This window comes from Aedes aegypti, chromosome 3 (assembly GCF_002204515.2).
Source record: "Aedes aegypti strain LVP_AGWG chromosome 3, AaegL5.0 Primary Assembly, whole genome shotgun sequence".
Classification (NCBI taxonomy): Eukaryota; Metazoa; Arthropoda; class Insecta; order Diptera; family Culicidae; genus Aedes; species Aedes aegypti.
This window is the reverse complement of record NC_035109.1, coordinates 36070834-36087425: the sequence shown is the minus strand read 5'-3', so window position 1 is coordinate 36087425 and position 16592 is coordinate 36070834. Positions and strand designations below refer to the sequence as shown.

Genomic DNA, 16592 nt, shown 5'->3' with positions numbered 1-16592 from the left:
ACCCGCCAATTTCAGTAAGGACGTCTCCCTGCCGGACTCGCTGCAACGTTCGATGGCGGCCGAAGCGGAAGCTGCTCGTGAAGCTCGTGCCAAGGTCATTGCGGCCGAGGGTGAGATGAAGTCGTCCCGTGCCCTGAAGGAAGCCTCCGACATTATGTGCGAAAGTCCGGCAGCGCTGCAGTTGCGTTACCTGCAGACCTTGAGCAGCATCGCTGGCGAGAAGAACTCCACCATTGTGTTCCCGTTGCCGATCGAGCTGATCGGACCGTTGATGAACATCACCTCTAGCATCACGAGCAAGATGGCAGCGAATTCAGCCACGAGCGCAACAACGGTGGCGGAGCCCCGCCCCAGCGAAGTGATTGACTAGCATTTAACGATATGGCAATTTGATTCTTTGTAGGAGTGGTGGATTGTTGGAATGGTTATTTGGTGCAAAGCAATATGTTGAAGCTTTTTCGATACAAAAAAAATGCAAATGTTGATATGAAAAATACATATACCTACATATATGATAAGTAATAACGTATATTAATATCGAAACGTGCCAAAATTATGCGGACAAATTAACTTGTGAATATGATAAGCAAGAATTCATTGTAGTTGGTAGCAGATTATACTAACCTAAGTGAAGATTTTCTAAGCTATAGGTGTTGTAAATACAAGTTGAAACAACTGAAATCGTACAGCTGGTTTTGTTTTGCATAGAGAATACCATTAGAGTGGGAAGATTCACCAAAATGGTACCAATTAGTCCGTTAAACATTTGTTTACAGCTTGGCGGCTCAATAAGTTTTGATTTTAAAGTTATAATATCTTTCGCAATAATCACAGTTTTTGCTTATTTTAGGGCATTTTCAAAGATAACTTTAGGAATTTCCCCTATATTCTGGTCCTTAATCTACGTGTTGGGTGAGTTGAGACGAGTCGCTTTCACCTCGAGTGATGTGACACAACTAATGTTAATCAAATGGGAGCGAGTCGACTTTTGTTTTTTCTATCGGTTGCACTGAAATTTACGGAGGGAACGCAGTGTTTCTAGCCGGTTCCACAATGGTAGCATGGAGTTCATCAACGGTCGATTCATAGCCGTTCATGCTTTTTTCGTCACTTCCATCATTTTCATCAACTGCTGGTGTTACATTATATTAGTAACAAAACAAGTACTGACATCCTAGCTATCGATTGCAGTTGATAGACTGCCAAAAGAATTATTTTGAATGGATATATATTTTTTCATATAATCGAAATTCGGTTTACTGTTTTGGGGTTACTTTGATAATGGAGTATAAATCGAATAAAATTAAACGAAACGTTACATTTATAGGGCGTTGCATACCTCTAGACGTTTACCGTTTTATGGAGATTTCCAACTTATATTACAAAAATGGTCTCAGTTTATAAAAATAGTTTTCACTGAGAGATTTAAGACCATATTCAAGTTTTAATATAACTAGGCTGTCAGAGATAAGTGACCAACTACATCAAATAGTGATCGTAGAACAGATTGTTTGTAAGCGTTTTTAAGGTGAAGATGAATCGAAGCCAAACCTCGAATATTCAATAGCACAAATCTAAAGAACCAAACATCCGGTGTACGATTCTCCAGATTTGTGCTCTTAAAAATTTGAAGTTTGGCTTCGATTCATCTTCACCTTAATGTTCGTAGGGCGTCTGTACCAGTGATAGAGGCAATAGTAACGGGTTGAGGAATAAAAAATTGCCAAAAAAATAACGGAAGGTCATTTTTCATATCTGAATACGTCATTCGAAAGCTATTCTTTTCTATTTCACGTAAAAAATAATCTTAGAATAATTAAATCATTGAATCTTCTAAAAAATCATTTCCTGCTTTACTGGAACGTGTTCCAGTATTAGTGGTATTTGCTAACTTGTGTTTCTATAATAGTGGTTTACACTGATTTCCCATTGAGACTCACTATTATAGGAACGCCCCACTATTACTGGTGCAAAGGAGCAAAAAAGCTAAGGTTTTAAATTGTTTACTACTATTTCCTTCCTGATATTTGTACATATTCATATTATTTTAACAAGGGCCATGTTAGAAAATTACACATAAAAATATATATTGCCAATAAAACGCCTCAAATCGCACTACCACTATTATTTGGACACACACGAACACTGGATCAGCCGCCCTATACAAAGCCTAAAATGTTCTCGATTCATTACGTCGTTGGTGATGTAATGGCTACCGCTTCTGCTTAATAAACAAGAGGTCGTGAGTTCAATCCCAGGCCCGTCCATTTTCTCGGACTTTGTAGTTGTATCTTTCACTTGATTCTATCTTCCACTCTTAATATATCACACTTGATCTATCGCAGTTCATAGCATTTGCTAGAACCCGAGACGGACAAAAAACCGTTTCCCTACGCTTCCTTTCTTCCACCGTTATAGCACGCCTTTTATTACGCCTGATACATAGGCAGTCTGCTAACCAAACAGCAAGCATCTCTGCCATAAAAATTACAGTTCCTCTTCACTCTTCCCGCATGAACTGGCGTAGACGCAGTGGTATATACGGGTTGACGTGAAAGCCAGTTTTAATGTATCATCAATTTCACCCCCTTCCCCTCATTGGTCTGCAATCTGTAGGCTGACCATAAGCCAACCAGATAAAAACGGGACAAATAAAAAGCAAAAACGGGACAATTTGAAAAGGCATAGATTATGCGATTGTGCTACTTTTCCCCGAATTCTAGTTCCCCGAATGGCCCGTTTCTCCGAAGCCATTTCCCCGAATGACCCGTTCCCATGTAAAGCAATGCAGCTCAAAAAAAGCACTTATACACTGAAGACAAATATAAAGCAAGGGTTTTCACATAGCGGCCGAAAAATTATTAATCACTTATCAGTTCTTGGCTAAAAGAGTAGTTCACATTTTAAGCAAGATATGTAAACAGACAAAGTTTTTTCGTCGCTGTTTAAATTTCACGCATTGAATGTGTTTGTTTAGTTGAGAGTGCAGAAGCATAAAAATCAAAAAAGCGAATGGTAGAGAGAAGGGGAGAGTGAAAACAAGTGTATGACTCTCATGAAGATGGTCAGAGCAAGCATTTTTCTCCAACGCGCTGTCAAAACTTGCCTAAATAGACTCTGATACAAATCCCGTTAACTGGAAGGGATACTCGTGGATAATCATGGCACTATCGACATTGAAAACTACTTCTGATATCATCTGCCACCACTTGCCACCCGAAAAAATAAACGAACCCGAAAAGTGACTGATATTTTCACTTAAATTACTATAATTCCTTTCCCTTACATTTAAGAAACTTAGTGTCTTCGAGAAATTGATTCATTTAAACTGTTTACACAATTTTGCAGAACAATATTGCTACCGAAAACCTCACATTTTATAATATTCAAGAAAAACTGTTTTTTGGGTGTCGTTCATAAAATACCTTCATATTTTGGAAATGTGACTAGATACAGACTAGGTGTCTTCGGCAAAGTTGTTTGTTTTTAAATTATCTACAACTTTGCCGAAGACACCATATTTAAAGATCGTCATTTCAGAAATTTTAATTTTACAGCGCCGCCTACGGCAAAGTTGCGAACTAACATTTACCGCCAACATATGCGCCATATTTTTAGAAAATTTTCGTCTGAAGACACCATTCCAGAAAAATCACGTTTAAGAGTGCTACTGAATTAAGTAAGTTCACGATTTCGGCCTATCGAAATACTGTGCACCGGTTGGGTGGCGCTGGATTTCCGGAACAACATGGATAACGGGACATCGTCTTCATGCATCAACTTTGAGCCCACAAATATACCAATATTCATCCACGCCTCGTCTCCATTTCTGTCCTTGCCTCGTGAAGCCAAAATGCAACATTTTTCAGGTTGATGGTCTTCAAATGTTTTGCACTATCCATAAACGAGAAAGTGATCTCCTGAAATAATTTTTCTCTATATTTCAGCTTAATCGTTTGGATTATATGCTGATCCATTGGCTGCATTATTGGTGTCACATTCGGCGGAAGAAATATTACAGATTTCTGTCCATCGTCTGACATCAGCTCGTCTTCAAAATGATGCGCTGTGCAATTGTCCAGCAGGAGCAAAGCTTTAGAATCAATTCCAACACGTGCTGAATATTGCCGAACACTTGGAACAAAAGTGTTATAGAACCATGATTGGAAAATGTCCCTGGTCATCCATGCATTCTTAGAAGAATCGTATTGCAATGGCAACTGAATATTCTTGAATGCCCTCGGATTTTTAGATTTTCCAATCATAAGCATAGGCAGTTTATGGGTCCCTGACGCATTAGCGCAAGGCATAAATGTGACTCTATCCTTGGCTACCTTATGTCCTGATGCCGAGGATTCGCTACTGTGCACCAATGTATAACCAGGCAACATTTTAAAAAACAGTCCGGCTTCATCGGCATTGTAAAGCTGATCAATTGATAAGTGTTTTTCCTTAACAAAGTCAAAAAACTGTTGCTTAAACGGCTCAATGTTGTCTCGATCACTTGACAGTTTCTCTCCGGATAATTTCAGCTTTCGGATGTTGAATCGCCTTTTGAAACTTGAATGAGCTCGAAATTCGTAGCTTAGAAGCAAATTTCCGAGCTTGAAGCACAATCAAGCTTGATGTAACAGTTTCGTGGTTATTTCGCATTTTCAAAAACCAGTAAAATAGAGCCAGTTCAAGTTTTTCATGCTTGCCGGAAGAAACATATTTTTTCTTGGAACATCTTCCCCCCATCGAAGACGACTTACGTAAAATTTTCGCTTCTTGGATTTCAATTTTCATGATCGTGGCTCTATCCACTCCAAATTCCCTCGCAAGTTCTGACTTGGTGCAGTTTTGCAACTTGAGGCGTTGCAAAATTTCGGTCCTTTGTTTTAGACTGAGGCTCCGTCTTTGCTTTTTCTTCGGAAAACTGCCCATTCTCGCGATGAGCTCTATAAATTGTTAGCCTAATTTGAGTTGAACGTGTTTAAAATAAAAACATTTATGTTACCTCTTGATACAATATCGAATAATTTCCTTTTCTTCACAAAATATCAATGCTTGTTTCCGAACTGCTCCATGTACATCCTTCCGTTTTGACGTTTAACAGAGCTTTGAATGTTTTATTTATGAACAGTGTTGCCACATTTTTTCCGAATCTCATCTGTGTTTTCGGCCGAAAAAATCTTTTTTACCTTAGGTGAACTTCCATAAATCTTGGTAAAAATCTGTGTTGTGCAAAATTCCAAAATTTAATGTTTTACATCAAAAAGAACTTTTGCAAACTAGTTTGCCGGTATTTGGCATGTCAACAACTATTGCATTTGAACTGATTCTACTTAAAGTAAGTTAAAGATATATGCATCTTTCGTATACATGTTTCAAAAAGTTTAAAATACTTATGTTTTTAGAAAAACTAAACAGAGAAATGGCATTTTTGCTTTATCTCTTACAACACTATGTCCTAAACTCGTGAAATATCCTAAAACCTTAAAAATCTTTTTTATTTCAAAAATCTGATATCTGTAGGGAAGAACAGGAAAAAATCTGTGTAATTACAGATAAATCTGTGTTTATGAACACTCAATGTGAGTATGCAATGTGAGCATTAGCATGGGACAATATTTAAATTCTCGCTCCAGTCCACTTTTTGGATTGCATTTAGGTCCCATAACAACTGGGCAAAATTTCAGCTTGATCGGAGAAACTATATTTTAGCGCCAGCCGTTCAAAGTTTGCATGGGATTTACTATGGGAAAACTTACTTTTGCAAGGAAAAATCGTCAGAGGTCGCCCATTGACCTCTATAAAAATTCTGAACACAGACCTCGATAGGTATTTTTACGATGAAGAATATTGCCGAAGACCGTGAAACAATCCGACACTTGTGAAAAAAGTGGATTCAAGGATAGTTTAATTAAAATAGTTTTTTTTTCTCAATTGGTAGATTAGTAGAGAAATCTGTTGAAGAATTATTGAAGAGATCGCTGTAAACGACCCATATATTTCTATGGAATGATATATGTATGCTACAAAATGGCTTGAGAACGAGTTAGCGGATTTACTTCAATCTTTTACAATGCTCTTGAAGTGTTCCAACGTGTCTGTATTTACAAAAAGTCAAAGAACTACACGAGCAAAGTATGAAAACAGGGTAGTGTTATTTCGCACTTAAAGGATTATCGGGTTAGCTAGTTCTGAATAAAATCACTGAAGCTTTTCCTCGGGGATTCTGAGATGAAATGCCTATTGAACCCATTTTAGTCTTAGGAAGTTTCTTTGTAGCCTGTATTATACAGGCTGCATAAGCTTGCCTCAGGATTCAATGCAAGCAGAATAAGAAAGAAAGAGTTTCTATAGATAATTTTGTTTGAAATAGATACATAAGAGACCTTCCCTTCAAAGTTTAAACTTTTTAGAGGCTTGCATTAAAATAGAGACCAAGCCCCTAAAAAGAAACATACTGTCTTTAGGTTCATTCATTGAATCAACTTTTGTTATTATTCATATTAAAAAAAAATATCCTTTTATATTGATGTTCTTTTTAAAAAGTTTTCATTTAAAAACATACCAAACTGCTTGTTTTTACAACCAGTGAGGTTGTTCACATTTCCTCATCTATTTGTAGATAATATATGGATAAACAGTAAAAGTTTTGTGAATTTGTTTAGTTTTTTTTGCGCATTGCACCGAAGTGACCAGACTAACTGCAAACGTTTTCAGGAATAACTGAAGATGCTTGAACAAGGTTTCATTTCGCAGAAACCCTAACAAATGAAAAAAATGTTTCATAAAATCGTCATAATAATATTTATTTAAAAGATGCCACAAAATATCAGAAGAAATTTGATCAAATCAAGAAGAGAACTACTTAAGAAATACCATAGAGGATTGCTTCATTTGTTTTCTTGTTTTCTAACGGATAAGAAGTTTCTTGTAGCAATTATTACAGTTAGTTTTTCAAGATTTTTACTATAGATATTCTCAATCATTTTTTCACAAGCCAGATTTTTTGGGGGTCATGCAAAATCTTGTCACGCTTTACTAGGCATGAGAATACCATAAAAAACCTTATCGTGTTTTCCATAATCCATAAGAACTTGATCAATTTTCTGCTGATTTTGTTTATTTTTATTGTCGAATCATGGGTAGGACAATCCTTTGACTGTCCTACGCAGGTGTTTTTGTGCGTAGTACATGTTCTACCTGTCCTACCCACTTCCCGCGCCACTGATTACATGTATACCTACGATCAATATGAAGCGTGCTACTGGGAAGGCTCCTGATATGCAACTGTCCATATAAATATAAATCGGTAAAGGCATCATTTGCAGTCATCTTAAGTAATTTTTCTTTTAGTTGGTTGCCTTACTACTAAGCGAAGAAAAAAAAAGTAATCCCGTATAGTTGTTGCTAGTTTAAGTTTTACCGCACATTAGTTAGACATACTCTCAATGTACTATTGTTTATAGCAATTTTCTACTCAAAATTAAGTGTAAAAAATAGTTGCCAAAAACGGAGCATGCCAAAAACGGAATCCCACTGTACATAAAAAATTCAAATATTTTTATTTGTGTCATTTAAAATAAAACACTGCTTATAAGAAGATGTTAAACTATGATATGAAATTCGGGGTGATAGGGTAGAATCTTCTTCTTCTTGGCATTGACGTCCCTACTGGGACAGAGCCGGCTACTCAGCTTAGTGTTCTTATGAGCACTTCCACAGTTATTAACTGATAGCATTCTTTGCCAGTTTGGCATTCGTATATCGTGTGGCAGGTACGATGATACTCTATGCCCAGGGAAGTCAAGGAAATTTCCATTACGGAAAGATCCTGGACCATCCAGGAATCGAACCCAGACACCTTCAGCATGACTTTGCTTTGTAGCCGCGGACTCCAACCACTCGGCTAAGGAAGGCCCCTTAGCCTTCCTGCACCCTATTATCGATTATACCCACATTACTTAAAAAATAATAAACTACAGTTAGAATCCTTAAATAAATGATTTATTTTCCAATATGGAACAATCTCTAATTACTGTTTCCTCCCGAACCCCCAGCACCACCACCCGATCCAGTGGAAGCTGCTCCACCCCCCGCACTGGCAGCCGGAGCCGCTGCCCCGGCCGTACCCTCCTTCAGTGGCGCCAACCGTCCGTGTTTCTTCATTTGATCCAAAACGCCGGCAAAATTTGTCGTCTTCTTCTTGGCCGACCCTTTCGGTCCGGTGTTTTGCGTCCGGACACGCATCTGCGGCAGTGCCACATCGTCCATGAAATCGAATTCCTTGTTCTTGGTTGGACTAAAATAGACAAATTGACATGCATATAAAACAAGTTTTATTAAACCGGATTACACTTACGTTTCCTTCTCAGCAGGCTCAGCCACTTTGGGTTCATCTTTCTGCACCGGTGAAGGCGGCCTCCTTCCGGGGCACTTCCAGTTCAGTTCCAACGAGTAGGTTCCATTTTCCAGGGCAACGTACGCACTTTCCAGATCTTCCGGCGATGGAATCAGGTCGTCCAGCTCGCAGCACTGCATCGACCAGTTATCGTCGTCGGTTCCCATTGTTGAGCTGTCGGCAAACCGGCATCAAGAAGCAAAACACTAAAATTAGCTTTATTTCCGGAACGCAAATTTGTGTTTGAAAACAAACCAACATCAGTGAGAGAATATGAGTACTCTCAATTTTTCGCTCTTTCTCTCTCTTGATCATCCTGTGATAAAACTTGTATGCAAGTTACTGGGTACTCTTGTACACTAAATTAAAACATCAAGCATTTTTTAAACTGTATACACGGAGAAATATTTTTACCTAATTTTTGAGTTTACTTTACCCAAAATTAAGTATTGACTGTTTAACGAGAAACTTGCGACGTTCGACGCGCCACCATAATTCATATAACGGTGGGTATTAGAACTAAGTTGGAGGTGATGATTTCGAATTTTGGAGGTTAAAATCACCTCCAAACACTAGCGATTTTGCGGTGGGATGTTGACGTTTGATCACGAATATCGATTATAGTTTCAACCCAAAATCTCTCGGTTTTCTCCTTCTCCCACACGAATGTTGTCAAAAATAGAGAGAGCTGCATCTACCCAATGCGGGTACTTTGGCCCAATAAGCCAAATTTGGGTAAATACAACTTTTTTATGTTTGGGTCGAAAGAACTCAATTTTGCGTTAAATCAACCCAAAATTGAGTATATTTTTCTAATGGAATTAAAGCCAAACTACCTAGTGGGGACCTTGGAAATTTAGCCAAAATTGAGTTATTGGGCTCAACTACGGAATTGCGTTGAAACAACCCAAAATTGAGTTGAATTCCGTCTCCGTGTAGACAAATGGAATACTCAGGTGAAGCGTCCTGTACTCGAAGAGGCATTTAGCAGAGAATTTGTTTCTATAGAGAAGCGCGTATTCTGAAACCAAAGGTTATAATTGAACCGTCAAACGTGGTTCCAATCGAGCAAATTCAATGAGAGAGAAGTTACGCAAAAGAGACGATGGATGTGTGTTAGTGAAATGCGATACGAAAATGACGTCATTGATAAGCTTGGTTTCTTATGGCGACTGACAGGTTGACACGCACACTGAAGTATTGTTTGAATGACCTCAATTATTGATAGTCATTGCAAATATTGTTTATAAACAAAGCCAAAATCCTCTCCGCGTTTCTCTAGTATATCATGTTCTCTGGCATTTAGGGGTATTCATTTAAAGCTGCGTAAACTGAGGTATCAGTGAAAAAATATTTCAAACGAAATATTCCTATTTTTTTTTATTTTGGATAAAATCTAGGGGCCCCCACAAATCTCTACAAATTTATTTATAGTAAAACTTTTACGAATAATTACAATTAATGAAATAGTACATACTTTTTGGAATCGCAAAATATGATATAAAAGATTCATTTATGTATATAAAAAATCTGGAATTATGGGTGAATTTTGTGCAAATAAAATTACAAAAAAAAATATTAGAACATTCAAAATATGTTTAGAACAAAATCCCATGTTGACTTCACGAAAAACAAGAATATTAGGCAGGATTCAAAAATTATTTGGATGAACAAGTAAAGTGTTATTCTGTTGCTTAAATTCATAACAATTTTTAAACGTAGCTTTTCCAACTGTAACGAAGGCTTTCTCAACGAAGTTTAAGCCTATTCGAATGCAGTTTATATATTTGTAGATCATGTAATAGGACTTTACTATTTGAATTTTTTTCATAATAACTCTATCGATCACACTGCAGATCTGGTAGAGTTTAATTGACTTGAAAATAGGAACTTTAGAGACCCCTAGCTTGCAAAAAGAGTCCGAAAAGAGACCAGACCTTAAAGCGATCCAAAATGGGTCAAACAAGAAACAGAAAAACAAAACGTAACCTAAAAGGAACCAGAAGATAAGAGTTTGATTCTTCGTCATGAAATCAGGCCAGACATTTCTCTTTTTATTTGAAATTCCCAGTGACAGTAGTACTGCTCGTAATATTGTTTGTATTCCTCTTGATTTTCTCTGGGAATTTTGTAAGAAATGTGAAATTTTCCCATAGATTCAGAAATAATTCCGAAGATTTCTCCAGAATTTCAATAAGTGATTATATTTCGTGGAATTCCTCCAGAATTTTGTTTTAGATATCTCAATAACATAACCTACATTTCACCAAGGATAATCAATAAAATTACTTAAGAGATTGCATCAGAAATTTCTCCAAAGATTCTGAGACGAAATCCTTGCAAAAACTGTTGAATAGTCGCATTATCGTCTTTGAATCTTTCTCAGGAGCCTGTAAACTTTTGCATCATGATTCACTGCAATTAGAATAGGGAAAATGCTCTAAATACTATTTTGATTAAAAAATAGACCTTAGAGACCTTCCACTGAAAATAAAGACTTTTTACAGTCATTTATTAAAAAAGAGACCAAGTCTCTAGAAAAAAAAAACTTGCTATCAGCCCTACACAGATTTTTCAACTGAAAACTGTTAAGTGAATCAACTTGGATGCTCAATAACTTAAATATTAAAACATGAATAGAATAGGCGTAATTTGAATACCAATAAGAAAGGAATCATCAAATGAAGTTTGTAAAATCTATGGAGATATATGAAATATTTAAGAAAACATTAGTTACATAAATTTAAATATAAAATATATATCCTTTGACAGATACGCGTATTTCGACCTCAACTGTAAGGCCTGTTGAGAGAAAGGTAGTGTCCGACCCCTTGTAGTCTAGTGCTTTAAATGTGAGTGTGCTGCCCCTCGGTGTCAACCGCATTGGGTCCTAAAGCCCTGTCCCAATTTTAGTGCCAAACGCTTAAGTTTAGGCCAAAAACACATATTTACTCAATTTTCTAATGTTTTCCGTTAATTTAAGCCCAAAAACATTTTTATTAGATTTTGTCACATCCTTTGGCTTAAACTCAAATTTTGGGTGTATTTTGTTTTCCGTGTCCCTTACGAAATGTCAGATAGGAACAATCCCAGTGGTCGAACTAAAACCCCTGTGGTGTTTTTGTCGACTGAGCGAACGTCAAACATGATCAAAAGTGTCAAGGTTCATTTATGGACCAAATTTTTAAATTAAAGTTTAAACATGATATAGCCATTATTTGAGCGGGAAAAATTGCTAAAATAGTTACAGTAACATGCTTTTTCGTGTTATTAAATAAAACCAAGATTTCATTACAAATTTTAGGACCCAATTGGCGCGCTGATCGTTTGTTGTTTTTTAGCAGTGAGGCTATCAGGTCGAAGTAAAGTGTTCCGTGTAATTATTAACCACAATAAAGATAGTTATAGTTTTATTCTGTATTCATGGTGTCTTCTTCCAATCACGTGAAAGTCCCGTAGTATGTCCGGTTCGGCTGGCGGGTGTTCCACTGCTGTAGTGTAGCAAGTTTCAACAAGGCTCTATGGTTTCCTTCAAGTCGAGTCTAGTACACGACACTGAAGACGGCCCGCATAGAAAAATCCAATTTGTCTTATAGTCAAAACCACAAATGTCTTCCAACTGAAATGGTTAGCGTATCGCGAACAGTTGTTATGTTGTAAAACAATAAGGAACCCAAAGCTGTATACTGTAAAGAACAGCTTGACTAAGTCAAATCAAATAGTGACAATATGTTTGAAAGCTCAGATATTGTTGAACAATACGGGGATGTAAATTTGTGGAAAATAGTGGAAACGTTTATGCAATGTTCGTCGAATGGTTTTTGTGTTTATGAGGCGAACATCACTTACACACTTGCATTTAACTATATTTTACTATTTTTTAACAGTTTGGCAAACTGTTGAACGCATTGATATGTGTGAGAAAATTTTCATCAATTTGTTAGGCACGCTTAAAAATTAACACACATGCTATTTAGCTTTCACGCAATTATTAATTAAAAGTTATTTCATGGCATCACACATTTCGATGAAAAATGAGGAACAAAGATTTTTTTTATGGTGGTCTTATATGTTTTTTATGTTTTAAATCAAATAATTTGAATAATATATATATTTTTAAAAGCCAAGTAAAACTTAAATGTATGTAAATGGTTTTTAGCGTGTTTTATTTCTGTTTATGTTTTGCTAGCAGAAACTAGAGTGAAAAGAATCCGTTGTTAATCCAGCGATCTGAACGAATCTTCAAAATCTGTGCTTGATCGTAATCCATTGGTAAGTGTTTCATGCTTTAATATTTCCTCTATATCTTATAATTTCTTTCTGTTTTGTAAAAGCTTTCATTCTCTCCCACAGCAGTCATTTTCCGTTGACGAAGGGCCGGAATGGAAGTTTCGGCAAGTTCCCGGACAGCAGAAGACGAACATTTATTCTCCAATGTTCGCAAGGACTAGACTCAAGCCAGAACCAGGGAGAGAAGGCGAATCAGACGAATCCGATGTTTTCTTCGGTTTTCATTTCGACGCCCACATCCGTAAGGATGGTGATTCGGGAGCATGTTAGCGGTTATCAGTATAATAGTGACAAAGTGCAAAAGATTTTAAAAGTAGCGCATGAAAATCTACCAAGGGTTCATTCACAAATTGGTTGTTAAGATGGTCGAAATTGACATAAGAGTTCGTATCGACGAACAGATGTGCATTATTTGATTGTAACTTATCAAATAAACTGTTAGGTGAATAAAACTCAGTTTGTTTACATTTGTCAGTTGGGCCGTTGTTCTAGTATTGTATTGAATTTTTATTGTAGAAAAAAAGCTTTTTTACGCGGAAATGGAAACGCAGCCATATAACCAGTTTTTGTTGGACCAACCTATGTCACCATAGGAAAAAATAAGATCTATATGGATCAATATAAGAGTTGGACCATTCTAATTTTCAAAAATACCAAGCAAGGGCCTTGCTAACACAAACAACTCTGGAGAAGACCGTTTTCATCTAATGTTTCCCGTCGAAAATTGAAGATTTGAAGCTTGCTGTGTGTAGTGAATCTCGCCTCTTTGCATGCAAGTGAAACTTGAAGCTTGCTTGGCGCTTAAGCGAAGTAGTTAATCCAACCGATTAAGGTTCGAATCCAGTAATTCGTTACAAATGTATAACAAAAGGTTGAATTACAAAAGGTCGAATGAACAAAAGGTCGAAAAGAAAAAAAAGGTCGAATGGACAAAACGTCGAAAGACAAGATGTCGGTACATATTTAGATTTTTCACGGAGAACTCAATGCCCTTATTAATGATAATTGATTTTTTTTCTGGGAAAAACCAAACATTAGTACTGATATTTGGCCGTGCATCGTAAGCATCCGTTGGGTACAAAAGTTCCAAATAAGCTTTCTTAAATATCTCAAGCAGCTAAAAATTTCTGCGCGGTACATTTTCCGAACTTTTTTCAACCTGATGTTAAGAAAAACTTATGATAATATGGGTCTCCTTGTATCATGTTGGGAATAAAAACAAAATATGTAATCCATCACCATTTATTTCTTGCGAAAAGCTTCGGAAAGTATCAACAATTCACATCCACTTATTAAGCCACATCAACCGGTTCGTCCTTCTTACACAGTCCATCGTACTGACTGTCACATCCCGACTTACAATCGGAGCACGCCTTTCCGTCCTTGTAGACCGAGGTTCCGATCATGTTGGTGTACGAATAGTTACAGATCAACTGCACCCACAGATATTCGTCCTTCTTGTACTGCACCATTCCGCATCCAACTCGGCTGGCATTCGCTCGAACCAACATCGTGAAGTGCAGTGCCTTGTACTTGCCCCATAGCTTCTTGATCAGCTTGGGATTGGCGAAGTGACGTTCGTCCCACCACTCTTGGACCATGGTCTTCAGCGTTTCCTTCACATCGTACGAATCTCCGGTCGTTCCCCACGAGGCGATGTTCTGTCCGGAGTTCGGGTACTTTTTGGTGTTGTGACACTTGTCGTGCTCGAACTCGCACCGATTGGCGTTCAACTCCGCCAGATAGGCCAGATCATCGTCCCAATCCTATAGAAATCTCATCTCAATCACAATTTCAAGTAATCAGTTTGTCCACAACTTACCATCGTCACCATGTTGGAAGCGGACGGAAGCCAGCTGAGCTCTCCCTTGGCCACCTGGTTGCGGTAGTTGTTGTGCTCCTCCAGGATCACCTTCTTGAACTCATCGGTCAGGTCGATCTTCTTGCCCTCGTTACAGTCCGAGGACAGCTCGTTCTTCGCTCCGCAGCCGATGTTCTGAACTCCCGGATCGCACAGCGAAGAGTCGCAGTAGTCCTCCTGGGCGTGGGAAACCACCGCCAACAGGACCAGCTGAATTAACGCAAGTTGGATTTTTCCGGACATCTTCCTCTGGGAGATTTGGGAACTGGTATGCAGTGGTCGTCGAACGAGCTCGTGATTTATAGGAGGATCGGTCACAGATAAGAACAGAGTGAAGATCCTTATGATAAGTGCATAAGGTTCACTGGATTAGGTGAACCGTAATTTTATTGACTATATCATTTGAATTCATTGAGAGGTAATTACAGGTTAATTGAGTGAGCTGTATGACTGGTGTTGCCAAGCAGTAAATCACGGGAACGCACCAATTAATTGGACCTATTGTTAAGCATCATTTTTTGTCATTCTTAAACATGCCTTCAGGGCAACAACTCGCACTATAAACTAATCTCCGGTTACAGTTGTTAAAATATTGGTAGATTGAAGTCAAGAGAGATAAGTTTTAAATTGAGCAATGAATGGCCATTCCTTGAGAGACCCTGATTGATCCACCTAGCAGCGGGTATAGTGCTCAACTCATGTCCTTATATTTCTCCAAGCCCACTAGAGTGGTTCAAAAAATCGTTTTTGCTCCACACCGCTCATTCGATTCTAGATCAAATTCTGAGTGTCCTCCCAAAATTGGAGCTCATTTGGATGAAATCTGAGACTGCACAAGCCCTTCAAAGTTTATATGCGAATTACTATGGGAAAAGCAAGTAATTCATTCATTCGGCCATACTGTTTACTGTTTAATAGAGACGGGAATCGAACCCACACTCCTTAGCACGATACGTCTTAATGCCTCGGTGACACTAACCGCACGGCTACGAAGCCCACAAATAGATTTCTCGACTGAAAGATGACTGGTGAAGTGTATTGATTATATTTGTGCAGAAATATAATTTTTTGATTACACTCTAAATTGATTGCAATATAGAAAATTACCAAAATCCCGTTTTTTATAATATTTGCGAATACATAAAAATTTAATGCGATGACATCTTGTTTTGTTGATTAAAATGTTATTATAGAAGTATAACATGATCGGCCAGAAAATAAAATTTTTGAGTGCATTCTAAATTAATTTTATTATAAATACTACGAAAAGTCCTTTTTAGACTTTATGTCTGCAAATCATAACTAATTTTTTTCGACTTCAACGCCTCCCAGAAACGATCCGGAAAAAGTTTAAAGCTGTTTTCTCTCATTTCTTGGTGAATAATGAAATTGTATTTATATTTTTGTCATGGATAGTGTTCTTGTTTGTAACTGGTGATAATTGTCAAACTAGAATGAGCTAGGGTAGGTGTACCAGTTATGGACATAATGATTCCCTATTTCGCCATACGTGATTACTTTCATGTATTTAAATTTTGACAATTGTTGTGTGTTGTAGTAGTTAGATTTAAGATAGATCTTGATGTTAAAACATTCAAAAAGATTTAAAATGTGAAAGTTATCAAAATTTCACATGTGAGCAAATAGGGAACCACTATGGCCATAACTGGTACACTTTCCCAATACATTATTGGAATCTTTTTTTCTGTTGATGATATCCAGTTTATTAAATAAAACAAAGACTTGAAGCTTTTTACATCAATCAATTAATAGAAGTTCATACCGTAACTACGCTAACGCTAAAGCTAACGCAATCAATCAATGAATAGAAGTCCATTGAAAATAAATTATTTGAAATAGAAAGTTTTTATTATACTTAATTATATAATACTAGTTATTATAATATAATACTAGTTACGAAAAAAGTATTTTCGTAACTGTTTGTTTTTAAAACAAAATGTAATGCGATGATTCGTAAATTCATTTATTCATGTCCAAACAACTGATGCAAACAATCCAAGGTTTAAAAAACAACATGTCATCGCTTTG

At 37.2% G+C, this 16592-nt stretch overlaps 3 protein-coding genes and 1 long non-coding RNA gene across 10 annotated transcripts in view; 2 read left to right on the top strand and 2 right to left on the bottom strand.

The window, feature by feature from the left end:
- Positions 1–681, top strand: part of LOC5575395 (erythrocyte band 7 integral membrane protein) — a 217672-nt gene extending 216991 nt beyond the window's left edge. For all 7 annotated transcript variants that reach the window (XM_021854489.1, XM_021854490.1, XM_021854493.1 and 4 more), the window contains one exon: positions 16–681. In XM_021854489.1, coding sequence (XP_021710181.1) covers positions 16–370 — 355 coding nt within the window. In that variant the 3' untranslated portion in view covers positions 371–681. The remainder of the gene's footprint in view (positions 1–15) is intronic.
- Positions 682–7976: 7295 nt separating this feature from the next.
- On the bottom strand, positions 7977–8651 carry LOC5575391 (heavy metal-associated isoprenylated plant protein 32). Its single transcript, XM_001661866.2, has 2 exons — positions 8354–8651; positions 7977–8293 (listed from the first exon to the last, which is right to left on the bottom strand). Exons 1-2 carry the CDS (start codon positions 8557–8559, stop codon positions 8023–8025), a joined length of 477 nt encoding a protein of 158 aa, XP_001661916.1. The 5' UTR covers positions 8560–8651; the 3' UTR covers positions 7977–8022.
- A 3899-nt stretch (positions 8652–12550) lies between these two features.
- Positions 12551–13698, top strand: LOC110678870. The gene is made up of 2 exons (XR_002502006.1): positions 12551–12664; positions 12746–13698. It is a non-coding gene; the product is annotated as an uncharacterized LOC110678870 (long non-coding RNA).
- A 210-nt stretch (positions 13699–13908) lies between these two features.
- Positions 13909–14828, bottom strand: LOC5575393 (venom allergen 5). Its single transcript, XM_001661867.2, has 2 exons — positions 14505–14828; positions 13909–14448 (listed from the first exon to the last, which is right to left on the bottom strand). The coding sequence occupies exons 1-2, from the start codon at positions 14784–14786 to the stop codon at positions 13975–13977; spliced, it is 756 nt and encodes a 251-aa protein (XP_001661917.1). The 5' UTR covers positions 14787–14828; the 3' UTR covers positions 13909–13974.
- Positions 14829–16592: the final 1764 nt, after the last annotated feature.